Below are 17,382 nucleotides of genomic sequence, written 5' to 3' on the forward strand. Positions count from 1 at the left end.
TGTGCTAGATTCTGACTCTCAAACTAATATTTTTAATGAAGCCAACCGAAATGAGTGATGGCATGTGGCGAAAATGGAAAAAGGTTGAAGTGAAAATTTCCCATGCATTCAAATATGTAGCTCGCATAACTCATTTGTGTTAGATTATTACAATAAAAAGTGTTTTATTGACAAAACGTTGAAATGTTCTTGCTCACAGAAACACAGCCAGGGTTATTCTTTTGATTATCTGGTGATTTGAGCTTATCTGCATTTGCACTGGCTGTAAGTCTGTGATGAATCTGATTTTGAGCTTGGTACCTGCATGTCTCATATCTCTGTATCTCTTGCTCTCTGCGTGTGGTTGTTTTCTCCAGCTGAGAAGTGGTACAAACGTCATCTGACCTACCAGATAGTGAACTGTCCTCGCCACCTGACTCTGGGCTCTGTGCGGCTGGCGGTGCGTGCTGCCTTCCAGCTGTGGAGCAACGTGTCTGGCCTGGTGTTCCAGGAGGCCCCTGAAGGTCCCGCAGACATCCGGTTGGCATTTTACGAGGGAGACCACAACGACGGGGCCAGCAATGCCTTCGACGGACCAGGTCAGGGACAACAACACACTGATTCAATCATTGATCTATCTAGCTGATCTGTGTGTGATGACTGTTTTGTGTCATGATCTTGTGTATGTAATTTGCTCTAGGGCTTCTCATGCAAATGTAAACTTGATCCCAACTTCCTGAACAACTAAAGCTGAACAAATCCTGCTGTTTGTGTTCACAATAACTGGATTACTGTGAATAAACCAGATTAAGATATTAGTTTGATTACACACTCTGCACTGACCTGAATTACACAATAACAAGAGTTTGTATGATTTGTAAACATGATGTTAACTAATCAGGTTAGTGTATTTAAAGATGTGTGGCCACCTGCAGGAAACATTGTATTAGTGTCACAAGTATGGTATAATGTGTAATATAGTTTGAGCAGTGGTTTCCAGGGTTATTTGCATGTGACCTCTTAATATGAAGCAATGTCCACCTGTGACTCCTCATCAACCAACCGAACAGTTACTCAAGTCACCACTCGGCTTTTGTGAATGTATAACTTTATTTCAGTCAGATATGACTGATGTTGAACTGTAAAGATATTCTGATACTGTACGACACACTGCCTCTAACTGTTTCTCTCTTCTTGGACTTTCAGGAGGAACTCTGGCTCACGCCTTCCTGCCTCGCCGGGGGGAGGCCCACTTCGACATGGCGGAGAGGTGGACGCTAAACGGACACAAGGGACACAACCTGTTCATGGTGACCGCCCACGAGATCGGACACACGCTGGGCCTGGAGCACTCCCCCGTCCGTCACGCCTTAATGTCGCCGTACTACAGGAAACTGGGCCGCAGCCTGGTGCTGAGCTGGGACGACATCATCGCAGTGCAGCAGCTGTACGGTGAGATGATGCAATTTTTCATGGTGATCTCTTCCAGATCATGTTTGTGGGTTCATTGTTAAAAACTGTTTGGACAAGCAATTGTTCAAAAATGTTTTACTGTAAATTCTCATCCAGATTCAAATATTTCCGAGATGCCAAAAAAAGCTTGACAGCTCAACTCAAGGGAAATGTTTTCTTAGTGGCATGGAAAGTGTGTAGTCCCACAGTCAGGAGGAGTGTTAAACGTAGCACCTTCACTTGACACACAGAGATATTTTTACCACTTTTTCCTCTGGTTTAAAGTGTGAAGGGTTGGGGGTCGGAGGGCTCTTTAGTGGACAGATGACAAATGTCTCACTGTCTGGCCTCAGGACGGCTGAGTTAAAGATGGTGAAATGAGGTTGCAGTTTAGAATGAACTATTATTGGAATACATAGAACCACTTACTTGAATTAATGACTTGTTATGAAACCAGACTTGTTTTTGAGGAAACGCAGAAGTAGAGTATTTTTTTTTTACTTGAAACAACACCCTCTCTTTGTGCTTGTAGTTGAGTTTGTCTCTAACAGCATGAGGAGTCTGTTCTATCAGTTCCAGCTCTGTGACCTCTCAGCTGCTGAGAAAAGAAGGTTTAGACTGAGGGCAGCAGAGGTGGTGTTAAAGTCAAAATAACACTCTGCCCTGAAACACGTGCACACACACACACCAACACACAGTTACACACAGTCAGTGGGCTGTTTGTATATTATTATTATCCAGCCTCTCAGTGCTACACACAGTGTTTACCTGGGAGTTTTGTCGGCTCTGCTGTTGTTGCAGCGTGTTGGAGCGTTACATACAGTACGTCTGTGTGCATGACAAATATAATAGTTTCTGTTTACCATGAGCAGTGTGTTGTCCCTTCTGGCATGTGTAAGGCAGGTTTCCACATGTGCGGACTTCTCCTGTTAGTTGTGTTTTCTCTGCAGCTAAGACACTGATTTCACTGCAGCAGTTGCACAAGAACATCGTCTTTTAAAGTAGCTTCTGCAATTACTTCCTCCTGTGTGATGATGTGGTACTTTGAATGTACAAGATGCAAATAGTGCATTAAATGCTTTCCCTGGTAAACAGCTGCAAAGAGGCCGGTAAAGAGCACAGCATGCTGCAGGAAAGTTTGCATGGCTGCAGGACAGCCTCGCAATCTTTGGATAATTCAACCCTGAACTGGAAATTCAGCCCAACAGAAGCTGGCAGGCAGGCCACGTCCAGATTCCTCTTTTTCTGTTTAATATTTGAGGAGTCCCATCTGCTCTGCCTCTGGAGATATTCTGGCCTCAGCTTCCTAAAATGGTATTTACCAGCCTTTTTCTCCTCAGGGCCTCCCTTATTCACTCTGGATTAAAAAAAAAACAGCCACTTACCACTCTGCTGCCTCAGACACTCATTTACATTTTCAGCTCAGTTACGCTCAATAACTGCAACACTTAACGCCACTTTGATTTATTATGTGACCATATTGAATTAATAGCCACTAATGAGCAGTAATTAGAACAGATGATTAGTTTTTAGTTGCTCATTGAGCTGTATGTGTTTGCTTTACACTGAAAGCTCAACCTGGCAATGTTTGCTTATTATATTAAGAATCCACGACCGCTCACTCTAACCTTTTTTTATTACTTCACAAAATGTTATCCAGGATTCTTTTAGTTGCTCAGGTGGAGTTTAGCAAAGAGCAACATGCTTTTAACATGTTATCAACCTGATTTCCACCCTGTGGCAGTCATTTCTGCAGCTGCTCCCATGTAAATGTCAAGCAGCTCCAGAGACAGACGTGGACGGCAGGCATCCTGAAAATGCTACATCTGCTTAAAGATATGAGCTGTGCGTATATCTGCTTGTGTGTGTGTGTTGAATAATTCCTCTTGTTGGCATTATGATCTGATGAGAAGCAGATGTTAGGCAGCCTGCATATGTCAGTTTCCAGAGCTCCTCTGATTGCTCTGTGACAAGAAACATGACAACCCTCGACACATCTTACATTAAACACCATGCTCGTGGTGGTTCTGCTTTTATAAGACACAGTATGTTCGATGAACAGCAGTGGTATTCCGATCCTTTACTGAAGTAATAGTTATACCACAATATAAAAATCCTTAAAGGTCCAGCGTGTTGGATTTAGGGGGATTTATTGGCAGGAATGGAATATAATATTCACAACTATGTTTCCATTAGTGTATAATCACCTGAAAATAAGAATCATTGTGTTTTCGTTAGCTTAAAATGAGCCCTTCATATCTACATAGGGAGCGGGTCCTCTTCACGGAGTCCGCCATGTTTCTACAGTAGCCCAGAATGGACAAACCAAACACTGGCTCTAGAGAGAGCCTCTCATGTTTTTACGTTACCTGAAGGCCACCGTAGTTCTCCGACACGCCTGAAAAGGAATTGGCGGGCTGAGTGGTTTTCAATTGGTTGCAATCTGCAACCTCACCACTAGATTCCACTAAATCCTACACACGGGTCCTTTAATTACAAGTAAAAGTCCTGCATTGTAAACGTTACTATGATTATTATTTAGTATGATTAGAAAACTACCCTTAAAGTATCAAACGTTGGCCCCTGTGAGTGTTATTGTATTAAATAGATTATTATTACTGATGCATTAATGTCTAATTAGCATTTTGCCACTGTAGTTGGTCAAGGTGGATTGATTTGAACCATTATATATATATATACTGTAAGGTACTTTAATCTGTAACATAACATCTGTAAGTTACAGTTGTACTTAATTTATCGAATAAACTACAAAACCATATATGAAGCTGTTAGAATTAGTTCTATCTTGATCAGTTGCAACATTAAAATGCTGCTAACAAGTTAATGCAACACAATAATCTGCATAAGAGTATGAAAAATATAATTCTGCATAATTACTACTTTTAATACTAAGTACATTTTGTTAATAATACTCATGACATTTTGAATGCTGGACTTTTTACATTTTGATACTTTTTGCTGAAGCAGAACTGAACATTTCTTCCACCACTGATGAATGTAAACAGCGTAAAGAGGGAGGTTTTGTGTTTGAGTCAAGTCAGACATCCAGCCCTTATCTTACAACACTGCTCCCACACACACACACACACACACACACACACACACACACACACACACACACACACACACACACACACACCGTTTCTGGTTAGCTGTTCATGTGTTATCCACTGTGGTGTGTGTATATCTATTTTTCCTGCCGTCTTCCTCCTGTTCTTGGGTGTGCTGATTTTATCCACCTCCTACACAAATGTTTGTTCAGCTCCTTGCAAACAAAATGGCTATAATCATGTCTAAAGAACTATCTTATGCTTCGGTATGTTGTGCTTTTTCCTTTTGTCCTACTTGCATTCTTCCTTTATTCTTTTGATCTCATGTGCCAGGAATCTGCACTGTGAGGCTGTACAGGCCAAAAAACAGGGTTTTTTTGTGCCAACACTAAAGTAAGTTTAAGGTTTCAGCGTGGCTCTATCTAGAGTTCTTTGTTTATTTCCTGTGCAGTGTAATGTCATCCATCAGTATACATCAACTCAGCCACATCCTGTAAAGGACAATTTAAATGTTAACATTATCCAAGTCCTGTTTTAGGAGATGTCTCCACTGTTTGTCTTTCAATTTGTTCCCATGCTGTCCAATTTAGATATATACTAAAATAGCTTTTGGCGTGCATGAGAAATAAGACTATCTGTGCCTCTCAGTAACATACTGTCTGTCATCACAGCTTTGTTTGGTCACTGTAGGTTTTAAATAACAACTTATGCATAGGAGATTTAAGCAAAGGTGGACAGACAACAACCCTACTCAAAGTGATTATGACTTTCATGATGCCTTTAAGGTTCACTGTTTTGTTGCTTTGTTTATTCCCTCAGGAAAGCCATCAGGTAATCGCCTTGTGAGGCTACCAGGCCAGGTATTGCACGCCACTCTGCAGGAGTGGGAGTTCACAGAGCTTCACAACGGGCATCAGACCACGGGACAGCCTCTCTACTGCCAGGGTGTCTTTGATGCCATCACTATGGGTGAGCTCCGGAGGATGTATTAGAAAATAACATTCAGCCACATCCTTCATGACTGTGGTTACTGGTGTGCCTTAAAAAAGCAGAAAAATAAAATAAAATCCTGCAGAAACGGAAGTTACCATATTTATCTCTCTAAAACAAGTTGACAAAGCTATATTATAGGGACTTGAAATTAAACAAAACAAAACAGGAAAAAGAGCAGAACGTTTTCATCCAATTATTTTCTGCACCAGTTTATTCTCTTAGAAAAGATTTTTATCCGACGCTTTCAACTGATGACCAGTGAACTTTGAGCTTTGATAGAAAGTAATACATGAGACTTTGGTGATCTTCAGGGGGAAGATGTCATGTAGGAGCTCCCTCTTAACCCAAACCCACCATGGCATGTGAACAAAAATGCATGATAGGGACCAAATTTTTGACATACTATACTATGCCTTTTTTTCAACATACCACACCATGACTTTTTAAAAAAATTATATTATGTCGAAAAAAGTCATCGTATGGTTTTTTGAAAAAAGTAAAAAAAAGTCATAGTATAATTTTTGTTGAAAAAAGTAAAAAAAAAAAAGAAAAAGTCATAGTATAGTATGTTGAAAAACTTAAAAAAAGGTAAAAAAAAAAGATGGTAAAAATAAGTCATAGTATGTCGAAATAAATCATAGTATAGTTTGTCGAAAAAAAGTAAAAAAAAGTCATAGTATAGTTTGTCAACAAAGGTAAAAAAAAAGTCAAAGTATAGTATGTCGAAAAAAGTAAAAAAAAAAAAAAACATGTATGTCGACAAGTCATAACATTTTTTTTCTAAAAAGCAAAAAAAAAAAATCATGGTATGTTGAAAAAAGTAAAGAAAAAAAAAAAAGTCATAATACAGTATGTCGAAAAAAGTTTTTTTTTTTTTAAATTAAAAAGTCATAGTACAGTATGTCGAAAAAAGTAATAATATATAATGTCGAAAAAAGTAAAAAAAAAAAGTCATAGTATGTCGAAAAAAGTCAGTATAGTTTGTCGAAAAAAAGTAAAAAAAAAGTCATAGTATAGTTTGTTGACAAAAGTAAAAAAAAAAGTCAAAGTATAGTATGTCGAAAAAAGTAAAAAAAAAAGTCATAGTATATCAGAAAAAAAAGATTGGAAAAAATCATAGTATAGTTTGTCGAAAAAAGTAAAAAAAAAAAAGTCATAGTAAAGAATGTCTAAGAAAGCCATAAAAAAAAAAAAGTAAAAAAAATAAGTCACTGTTCATAGTACAGTATGTCGAAAAAAGTAATAATATATAATGTCGAAAAAAAGTAAAAAAAAAAAAGTCATAGTATGTCGAAAAAAATCATAGTATAGTTTGTCGAAAAAAGTAAAAAAAAAGTCATAGTATAGTTTGTCGACAAAAGTAAAAAAAAAAGTCATCGTATAGTATATCAGATAAAAAAGATTGGAAAAAATCATAGTATAAAGTGTTTTTTTTTAAATTAAAAAATCATAGTATAGTTTGTCTAAAAAGGTAAAAAAAAAAAGTCATAGTATAGTATGTTGAAAAAAATTAAATAAGGCATAGGATAGTATGTCGAAAAAAGTAAAAAAAATTCATAGTATAGTATGTCAAAAGTAAGAATAGTATGTTGAAAAACTTAAAAAAGGTTAAAAAAATGACTGTTTGGAGTTCACAAGTGATTGACAGCGGCTCAGAGACGGCAGGCTCCAGCTTGGTTCTGATTGGTTGTTTTCTTCCGGTCTGTGAAATCTTGCAGATGCAATTAGGAGCCCCGGAGGACTCAGAGGCACATGATTGTTTTCAGATTACCTGTCTCATGCACTACTGTCAGGACATAGCAACCATTTTATAAAAATAACTTTTTTTAAATCATAATTGCTCCAATGTCGCCTACTGCTGCTTTAATGTGATACATATATATTTACCCTTGTGTTTCTTTTCTGTTTGTGTCTTCAGACCAGAACGAGACGGTGCTGGTGTTTCGGGGTGGTTTGTACTGGACAGTATCGGCTGAAGGCAGTGTGAGCGGCCCGCTGCCTCTCCGTCAACGCTGGTCTGACCTCCCTCCAGTCATCGAGGCTGCTGCCTTCTCCCCGCTGGACTCCAAGTGGTATTTTTTCAAAGGTACTGCTTCACTGAACTCATTAATGTGACTCTCACACTTCCTTTTAAAGACATTCCCTAAACTACTGCCTAACCTCACGAATCAGGTAAAGCTCCCAAAATAGATTCTATTGTGCCTTTAAGTAGGAAAGTGCTATTTAAAGACTATACTGCACTGCGGCCACAGCTGTAGTTTTAAAGTAGCTTCACCTTTGTGCTAAAGGATAACTTGTTTGAAGTTATTGCCAAGTTTAACTTTCCTGCCAAGAGCCAAAAACCTGACAGGGCTATCTAGAGTCACTTATCTGCTAAATGCAAAATACAGACGCTCTACTAAAACATTATTTATACTATACTTATCTCCATCTTTATCTGTGAGCTAGAAGAGGCACTGTCGCCACTTTGTTCTCATAAGCAGCAGGTTGCATTTCCTAAAGACACTGAATTCTACATCTCTCTCTGGAGAAGAGTGGAAAATAAGTCTGTATTGTCTTTTGCAAGGGTTATACTTGGGGTGTAATCTGTATATGTGCGCAGCATGCACCAATCTCATCCTCTGAACTGTACAGCCATGGGTGACAAAGCAGGAGGGCAGGCGAGAGGTTCATTAAAATATAGACAATAGTAGGCGATGAGGTCGGGCAATGTTTGTTTTTTTACTTAGCTAGTTTACTGGTCTGCCTCTGAAAAACGAGAGCCGCTCAACAGGCAGAGAGAGAGACATCATATTTTCACATCAAACTCTGTGAAATGAGGGTTTATTTCGCCCAAACCAGAGTTGGTGATTTTTGGAGAATTTAATTTTGTTTCTGTCAAGTTTGAATTACGATGCTCCGCCACTAGAAGAGCTAATCTCAACATAAACAAATACACGTGGATGATGACGCAACTGTACTCGGGTACTGAACAACTTTACTAATGTGAAAGCGGAGAGGGCAGAGGGGAATCGTACTCGGGTACAGTACAAATCAATCGTACCTAATATGAAAACGCCCTTAGTTTTAAAAAAAGCAGAGCTTATTGCATTTCTGTATTTTGATAGAAATCATAGACTTGTCTTTTAAAGAGCAAGTGGCCAAGTGAGTTAGAGGATTTCTTAAAAAAATTCTAAATTGTTTTATATTTGACTCAGAATTTGTAACTTGCGCTCCTCTCCTCGTCTCTTGGTGTGCAGGGAAGCGGATGTGGCGTTACACAGGCAGTGTGCTGGACCCCAGCTTCCCCAGGAAGAGCAGTGAGTTGGGGCTGCCTCGCCACCCTGACTGTGCCTTCTACTACGCTCCCCTGGGTCACATGGTCCTCTTCAAGGGCTCCCGTTACTCTGTGCTTAACCTCAAAACCCTTCACCAGGAGCCCTACTATCCCCGCAGGCTGAAAGACTGGACTGGTGTGCCACAGGGGACCAACGGGGCGCTGACCCGTCCCGACGGACGCCTCTACCTGTTCAGAGAACAGCGGTTCTGGAGATTTGACCCAAACAAGGTGAGAGTCACCAGAGAGGGCCAGTGGGCCAAGGATCTGAGCTGGACTGGTTGCAGCAACGCTCCTCAGAGTAACAACATTCTTTGACCAGCAGAGGGAGCTGGAAGCTTTAGGTAAAGTGCAATGTGTTAATGTATACTATAATGTAATAACTATTTCAAAAGGAGCCTAGCTCAGCAAACTCATGCCATGAAGGGATTCAACAAAAATAAAACCACTTGGTTTATACATTTTGAAGCACATATAGTATTTATACTGCAGAGCAATGGATATTACTGTATATGGATGTCCAATTATAACCTCATTAATATAGGTAAGATAATGAAAGGACTGTGCACTCTTAAGTAGGTTTTTTTTGTTTGTAACTATGCTTTTATAACCCTCTTCTTTTCTCTTGTAGTAATTGCAAACTAACAGAGAAACCAAATGTATGTGTACATATGTACACTATAAGTGACTGGCTTGTGATTGTGTGTTCCCCGCTAATTGCTCGCCATAGTAGAAGTTGTTACCCAAGATCATTGATTACATTTCATTTTGACAATGGCATTACGTTGGTATTGAAACTTTGTCATGTAGAAACATGTCAGGACACCGTTCATAATCTGACCACAACAGAAAGCTCTTTTTGTTCATTTATCTTTTAATACTAAGCCTCAAGACATTTCTCTGCTTCACTGAACATTTTACACACTAAGGAGACTCACAGTTGATGCTTCCTCACTGAGCATACTTGCCTTTTTTCCAATAATACTCATTTACAGTAAACAGTTAAAACATTCACAACTGCGAGCCGCTGTGTACTGTCCTGCTGACCAGTGAGCAGAGGCCTGGACTACGAAGCAGGATTTGGGGCTGGCGAGGTAACTTCAGGTTTAACTCTGGGTGAATGTGTTCATAGACAGATTGAGAAACCCTGGGTTGTCTTACCGAGTTGATAACCACCGTCGTGGGACCATTTAGCGGGATCGCGTTTGTTAGGGTTACTTAAGCCAGATAATGTTGAACTCACTTGGTAGTACAGGCCTCTGCTCATTCAGTATAACCTTAAATTGTATACATTTGATCAAGCATTTTCCATAATGCACCAGTGAATACCAGATTCACATTTATCTGTGAGTGGTTTAAGTTTAGAAGGTCCTTGGCCACAATTGAAAGTTTTAGTCAACATAAGAAGATGTAAAGTAATCTGTGTTGGAGAAGAGACTAATATGACCTGAGTCATTAAATGCATAGTATTTTGCACTCCTCACAATACAATATTATCTTTTATCAGATTGGTCTCTAAACAACTATTACCACTAAAATGATCAAAATGCAAAAATATTGAGGGTTTGACTACCATCTGTTGTCCAATACATGGTTACGTTTTCACTTAAATTAATCTGTCTGCTGATCCCTCAGTTTACAGCCTTACAGTAATTAACATTTCTGAGGTCCCAGGACACATTTGGGCTGTTTGTGACACTTCACACACTAATGGTTAGATTCCAAATATTCTGCCTAAGTAATTGTTAGAAAATCCTGTTAACTCTAGGCTATCTGAGGAGAAACGGAAACCGTAGTCCTCTCTTTTCAGTAATTTGGTCAGGTTTAGTCCATAATTTATACATTTTAAGACAAATTCTAGAGTAAAGATAATTTGAAGTGCATTTAAACAAACGTAATCAAAAGCCACTAGGTCATATTTTTAACGGACGGAGAGTGCTGCACTGTGGAGAGCAATCAGACTAAATCAGACTTCTAATCACGATCAACAGCGACATCAAAATGTGCCTGAGATCATCTGTTTAAAAGGCAAACGAAAAATAAAACATTAGCTCGCCTAGCTGAGTAATGTGAGAGAAACCTAGACTGTCATTTGTTCCCTGATAGTAACACTTCATACAGGACTACATTTTAGCACAATAGCTGCACAAATAATTAGTTGGATCTAAATATAAAAGTCATTTAGGCATTCAAGAATATTATTACCTGCACGTAGTAGCAGGAATTTAGATGAAGAACTCATCAACTGGCTCCTCGTTGTTTGTGCGTGCTGACAGCAGCTCAGCTGTAGTCCTGTTCTCCACAAAGGGCCCTTTGGAGGGGCTTTGTCCTGCTGCCACAGTCCTGCTACCGCAGCCCTTCCTGGCTGCATCTGTACATCCAGCGGAGCCCCATGTCCTGGAGGCAACCTGAGGGCGTATGTGTGTCCGTGGCAGACATTCAATCAGCTCCTTGGCCAGACCCTCAACAGCTGAAGCACCAACAGCTGTAGGTCTCGCAGAGTGGCGAGACATCAAAAGGTCCATGGAGGAAGAGCGAGCAATTATTTTGACTGCCGTGTCAGAGTGCAGTGAGATGGGGACTCCTGTGTCTACGTTGGTCTCTGGCTCCTCCTCATCCTCTTCCAGAAGGAGATGGGAGAGAGAACGGGTGATGGAGGGGCGCAGAGGAGAGTCGGGGTGATTGGTGGTTGAGGGCGGTGCAGGGCTGCTGCGCTGGGATGAGTAACAGGAGCTGCCTGGAGGGGTGCTACAGCAGCTACCTGATCCCTGGCTCTCTGCTCCACCACCTCCTCCTTGAAGCTTCTCAAGGACAGGGTCACTGCGCGGTCTGTGACCTGTTGACAACCAAAGACACATCACAAAAAGAGTCACAAAAGTGAGCAATTAGAAACCTTTGCTATTTTGTGGGTTAGTTAAACTGCATAGTAATGTGGCTAAATGTCTTGTAAAAACATTCCAACTGTTATTCAACTCAAATATTAAAGGTTACCTGTGGAGTTTTCTTGTAAACAAGTTTTTTTTCACATTCAGTGTTACTCACCATTATGTGTATTCTTGAGGTCTAACAAATATGTAGAATACATTTCCTTCCTTGTCATTTGCAAAGCATAAAGTATTTTGAATCCTGTATTGTTTACATTCATGTTCAGTAGCTACCAGCCTTCTTCACTGCCTTTGTTGGCACATTGCTTTTTTGGTGCATTACTACCACCTGTAGATCAGTGGACTAGTGTAAAACCATAGTCCTTTTTCACAGCAGGCATGTTGACTTGTCATAGTAGGAAAACACAGGTGTAACTAATAACACTAATGTATCATAGTATGTTATAAAATAGTCATAAAATGTCATAGTATAGTATACCATGGAAAAGTAATGAAAAGGCATAAAAAAGTCAGTAAAAAGAATCGCAAGTCTTTAAAATGCCATAAAAATGTAATGAAATACTGTGCCATAAAAGTCACAAGTCATAGTATGTCATGAATTGACAAAAATGGCATAGTATAGTATGTCATAAAAATGCAATAAAAAGCCATAGTATACTTTGCCATAAAGAGCCATAAAGTCATAGCATAGTACGTCATAAAAATATAAAAATTCATAAAAATGTCATGAAAGTCATAGTATAGTATGTAAAAAAATAGTCATAGTATCGTATGTCGAAAAGAAGTCAATCTTAGTATAATATGTCGAAAAAGTCATACAATAGTCATAGTATGTTGAAAAAACGAATAAAGAAGTCATAGTATTTTATGTCGAAAAAAGTCAAAGTATAAGATGTTGAAAAGTCAAAAAAGTCTGTTGAACATGTCGAAATAAGTAAAAAAACTGTCATTGTATGTCGAAAAAACTATTAAATAAGTCATGGTATGTTGAAAAAAGTAAAAAAAATAGTTGTATTGCATTGTTGAAAAAAAGTCATAGTATAGCATGTCGAAACAAGTCACAGTATAGTATGTTGAAAAGTCAAAAAAGTCAGTTTAACATGTCGAAATAAGTAAAGAAAATAGTAATATTATTGTATGTTGAAAAAAGCATAAATAAGTCATAGTATGTTGAAAAAAGTCATAGTATGTTGAAAAAAGTCATAGTATAGTATGTTGAAAAAAAAAAAAAAGTAATTATTGTATGTCGAAAAAACGAATAAAAAAGTAATTGTATAGTATGTCGAAAAAAGTCATAATATAGTATAATATACATTTTGAAAACAAGATTCAAAATTTAATACCTCGGAAAATGGCATTTTAGACTTTTTAAGGGCCTTAATTTTCACTATATTTATTTATCAACTTTTAATAGTTTTAAGACCCAGTGGACACCCTTAATTCATCTTCGACCCTGTGAAAACAGTTTCCACTTCTGTGTACTTACCTTGCCTGTGTGTTTGCCAGGGCAGCGGCGTTGTGAGGCTGCAGGGTGACAGGCTGTGGCCCTGTCCCGAGCTCCTGAGCTGCATTCCTCGAGGGGACACGCTGGGGCAGCTCGGGGGGAAAGCACAGGTCAGAGGTCGCTGAGGTTGAGCCAGGGTTTTCACCTACAGCACAGAAGGACAGACGGAGAGGGATTATGATTTACACTAGGACTATAGAGATTTAAGCAGGTTAAGTAACTTTGACCGAATTAACATACACTCATCTTACATATGGCTACTCTGACAGCTTTGAGTTGGTTCTGTGAAAGACAGCAACCACATGCCTTTTTGATTTCATCATCTCAGGAAGAATGACATGACAAGCATTTTTACATTTGTATTATTGAACTGATGCTGTTTTATCTATTGAGGCTGGTCTTAATAGATTTTAATACCAGTTGAAAGCTTGATTTCTTTATGCATCACATGCAATTCTTACGAAGTGTGATTTGCATAATAAAAATCATGTGCATGCGGCACACTATCTGATGTGTGTCTCTTTGTTTACTGTGAGATAATTGTGAATGGAAGAACATCTTCTCCTTGATGTACTCCAGGTTAAATAATCATCAGTTTGTCAAACACAACATGAAACATAAAACTGAAGGCAACACATTAACATTCCTTCACAAACTACGGCTGCTTTCCCTCAAAAGCAAACTTGTTATTCCCTCGAGGAACCTGGCCAGCTGCATATTGAGTACAACAGTTCCCATTCTACAAATAACATTTATTATAGAGTAAACCTTCCAGCAGACTGCAGCATGTTTACAGTTAATGTAGGGCTGCTTCACACTGACGCAACCACTGATGTATGACAAACCTCATGACTTAACCTGACAAATCAAGAAGCTTTTCCTCCTTTCACAATTATATAACATGTTGTAGAAAGAGTGGGGCAGACTAAAAGACTTAGAAACCACACATCATCTGTCATTACGCTGCATGTAAAACATACAATTAAAAAGCAGGAACTGAACAATCATGTCCACAACATTAGACATCAGGCAACATGATGCATGTGCACATTTTGAAACATTCGATGGCGTATTTTAAGCTGCACTTACCTGGAAGAGAACCTTGTTTCCATCCAGGTCTTCGGTCTGCCAGCGTGTGGTGCTGATGGGGGTGCAGGGGTTGGGCAACAGAGGGACTAGCTGGCCAATTTCTTCCACGCTAAACTGCAGCACGGCAGAGCTGCATGGCTCCACCCGAACCCCTGGTGACAACTGTTTTAAAGCCAGCTGCAGGCACAGCCCAGGCTCTGTGGGGGAAAACAAGGGATTCTTGTGTCTATTTTCTTTCCTTCTTATTATAATAAAAAAGCAACGCCTTAAAGGTCTAATTGATAACATTTTTATGTAGATGAATATCTTTAAAAAAAGAATACATCTACAGAGCCTTTAGAATCGTTACGAATAAAAGTAAGGCTTTTCCTGAAAAAAATAATTATGATTGTGAATTAATCATTTTAAAAAATGTTGGCGGGTCCAAAATTAATGTTTTGTTTATCTCTGTGGAAGTTTGGTTCCCACTTCTGACAAGACCTGTGAGCCAATAGTAAAACGATGTTGGTATCACGTGGTATCTCTGGGTCGTCAGTGTGGAAAAAAACAGATAAAATAATGGCTGAGATTGACGATAAGTGCATGGCAATGACTTGTTGAGGGAGAATGCAACATCTTGTGGCTGAATGTTATCAACAGTACCTTTAAAGCTGGACTTGTTGAGATGAATCAGTTAAATTTGTATTGCTTTAATATATAAACACTATAAAAAAAATCAAAGAGCAGCACTTTTAAGACGTACCTGTGTGGAGAGTGAACCAGCAGAAGCCCGTCTTCTGCTCCTCTGCCTGTCGCTGCAGCACCGTCTCATAGAGCCGCACAGCATCCTCATAGTTGTCATATCCACTGTACAGTGTCACACGTAGTATTTCTCCTCCACAGTGGACTGGTCGAACCCCCCACACGGGCATGCCTGCACCCAAACTATAGAAGTCTCTGCTGGGCAGGAGGTAGGGCCGCAGCATGGCATTGCCGGGGGAGCTGCTGGAGGTAATGTGGATCCCTCCGGTTCGGCTACCGCAGGTCTCGGTGTGGTGGTACTGCCAGGGTGGACGCTGAAAGAAGTCCAGCACTTTGAGGATTCGCTCCTCTCCATAGGCCTCATGGAGGAAGAAGGTGATGGCCACAGAAGGGTAGCCTGAAACATTTTTGGAAAAAGATTTATTCTCAATCAACCTTAAATAGAAAACAGATGCAGTTCTAACAAGGGAAGCTCGTTGTGGAATGGCATGTTTACGCCATACACAGAGTAAATGTAGTATTCAGTTAAGAGTACAACATTTGAGGGGGTTGTTGACATGAAAATGGTTGAAATTTCTGTAAACATGTCTTGTTCTCACATATGGAAATTATTATTATTTTCCTCTCTACGGAAAAAATACACCTACAGAATGTGCAATGAGGTTGTACGGGTACAACACAACTTTTACATCCCTACCAATACCTGAGACCCAACTGTATAACAAGATGTAAGTATAACCATACAGTAAGGATCCGTACCTGCCACAGGACAGAGGCTGGTGTAACTTCTGAATGGGGAGGCCCTCTCTGACACATGGAAGATGCGGAGGCTCGGGCAGAGCCAGCGGAGGAGGCGATCCAGGGTGTGCTGCAGCAGCAGGGAGTCTCCAGGGTTGGCCAGCAGATGCAAGTTCACTAGCAGGAGCTGCTGCCTCTGCTGCCTGACCCGACCGGTCAAGAGCTCAACTGGGGTTACAAACAAAAACACAATGCATATAAGTTTACAAGACAGGTGCAAACATGCCAATGCAAAAAAACAGGCAGCACAGAAGTTTTAGTAGAAGCCATATCCAATATCTAGTTAGTTAAAGGTGTACTCCACCGAGTTCACACATCAAGATCATGTCATGGGGAGTATGACTCCGCTTGTTTGTCTTCTTTGGAAAGGTACAGCCACATTACAACAGACAAATTCAAGAATGCGTTTAGCATTTAGTTTAGTGACAAACACTGATGCACTGTTTGGAGATGGAGGTCATTATTCTAGCATGTCTCATCACCACCAAAGTATTTTAAATTACAGGAGTGCCTCTGTAACTTCTGAAGGAATACTTACTGCCAGATGATGACATCCTGCTGCAGTCAGATCTGAATAAAGACACAATAAAAAAAAACCACATGAGTAATCCATTCTCAAAAACACATATTAGGGGTTTTTCATTGGCAGGAGTAAAGAGAAAAATCTGTCTCCATCTTGTGGTTGGTTGGCTTGGAAACGTGCCCCCCTCTTCGTCTCCATGACAACACAGTATCTGTTGTTAGCCAACATTAGCGTAAAAAAAGCCAATTTATGAGGGAAAATAGCACAGAGCACAACAGTTATAAACACCTTAAGATGCTAAGATGTTAAAACAACATGTTAAGTTGCTGGTTTTAACTGAAGTTACTCCAGTGTGGCTACAAAAGGCTAAAAAGTTAGCTTAGCTAGAGTTAGCGCTGAAACAAACACTCACTCAGTTTCAGCTCCGGAGTCCACGTTTTCATCCTCTTTAACTCCACCTCTCTACCACCAAACATCGTCCGGTAGCTTCACTTTCTCTCACATTTGGTGGAGCCATCTGCACAGAGAGTTTGCAGCAGCAGAGCGGAGACTGAGAGTGAGAAGCATCCTGAGAGATTTCTTTCCACCAGTCTGAAAAAAACGTGCCTCTCTTTAGGTGGGACGCTGACGTCATCACGCAACCATACACCGTTATGGTTAAACACAGGCTCTAGATTCAGGGGTCAGCAACCTGAGGCAGTGGATATGAATAACTGTTTTGTTTACATTTTCATTTTTATTTATCATTGTTGTAGGTCTATGGTACGACGGTACGAAAGTCATAATATTACGAGGAAAAAAAGGCGTAATATTATGAGAATAAAGTCATAATATTAGTATATATATGTATAGTAGTAGTTATTTTCTTTTTTTCTCGTAATACAACAACTTTTTTTCTCGTAAAGTTATGACTTTATTCTCGTAATATTACGACCTTTTTCTCTTAGAGTTGTGACTTTATTCTCGTAATACGACTTTTTTTCCCTCTTAAAGTTATGACTTTATTCTGGTAATATGACTTTTTTTCTTGT

The 17,382-nt window shown here is 39.6% G+C and overlaps 2 protein-coding genes across 2 annotated transcripts in view; one reads left to right on the forward strand and one right to left on the reverse strand.

Moving 5' to 3' along the window:
- Positions 1 to 11,809, forward strand: part of mmp28 (matrix metallopeptidase 28) — a 25,128-nt gene extending 13,319 nt beyond the window's left edge. Inside the window, exons 4-8 of the mRNA XM_074641799.1 lie at positions 357 to 578; positions 1,186 to 1,431; positions 5,322 to 5,471; positions 7,414 to 7,581; positions 8,735 to 11,809. Of these exons, the coding sequence (XP_074497900.1) occupies positions 357 to 578; positions 1,186 to 1,431; positions 5,322 to 5,471; positions 7,414 to 7,581; positions 8,735 to 9,129 (1,181 nt within the window). The 3' untranslated portion in view covers positions 9,130 to 11,809. The remainder of the gene's footprint in view (positions 1 to 356; positions 579 to 1,185; positions 1,432 to 5,321; positions 5,472 to 7,413; positions 7,582 to 8,734) is intronic.
- On the reverse strand, positions 9,666 to 16,978 carry fam124b (family with sequence similarity 124B). Its single transcript, XM_074641798.1, has 7 exons — positions 16,764 to 16,978; positions 16,367 to 16,398; positions 15,790 to 15,996; positions 15,032 to 15,427; positions 14,290 to 14,486; positions 13,183 to 13,345; positions 9,666 to 11,647 (listed from the first exon to the last, which is right to left on the reverse strand). Exons 2-7 carry the CDS (start codon positions 16,380 to 16,382, stop codon positions 11,037 to 11,039), a joined length of 1,590 nt encoding a protein of 529 aa, XP_074497899.1. The 5' UTR covers positions 16,383 to 16,398; positions 16,764 to 16,978; the 3' UTR covers positions 9,666 to 11,036.
- Positions 16,979 to 17,382: the final 404 nt, after the last annotated feature.

The sequence above is a fragment of the Sebastes fasciatus genome, chromosome 7, assembly GCF_043250625.1.
Source record: "Sebastes fasciatus isolate fSebFas1 chromosome 7, fSebFas1.pri, whole genome shotgun sequence".
Lineage (NCBI taxonomy): Eukaryota > Metazoa > Chordata > Actinopteri > Perciformes > Sebastidae > Sebastes > Sebastes fasciatus.

Bases quoted from the DNA above. Each gene is read 5' to 3' on its own strand.
- fam124b (XM_074641798.1), bottom strand. The intron at 15,428-15,789 runs GTACGGATCCTT...AAAATGTTTCAG, and splicing joins CAGCCTCTGTCCTGTGGCAG to GCTACCCTTCTGTGGCCATC. The intron at 13,346-14,289 runs GTAAGTGCAGCT...TCTGTGCTGTAG, and splicing joins GAAACAAGGTTCTCTTCCAG to GTGAAAACCCTGGCTCAACC.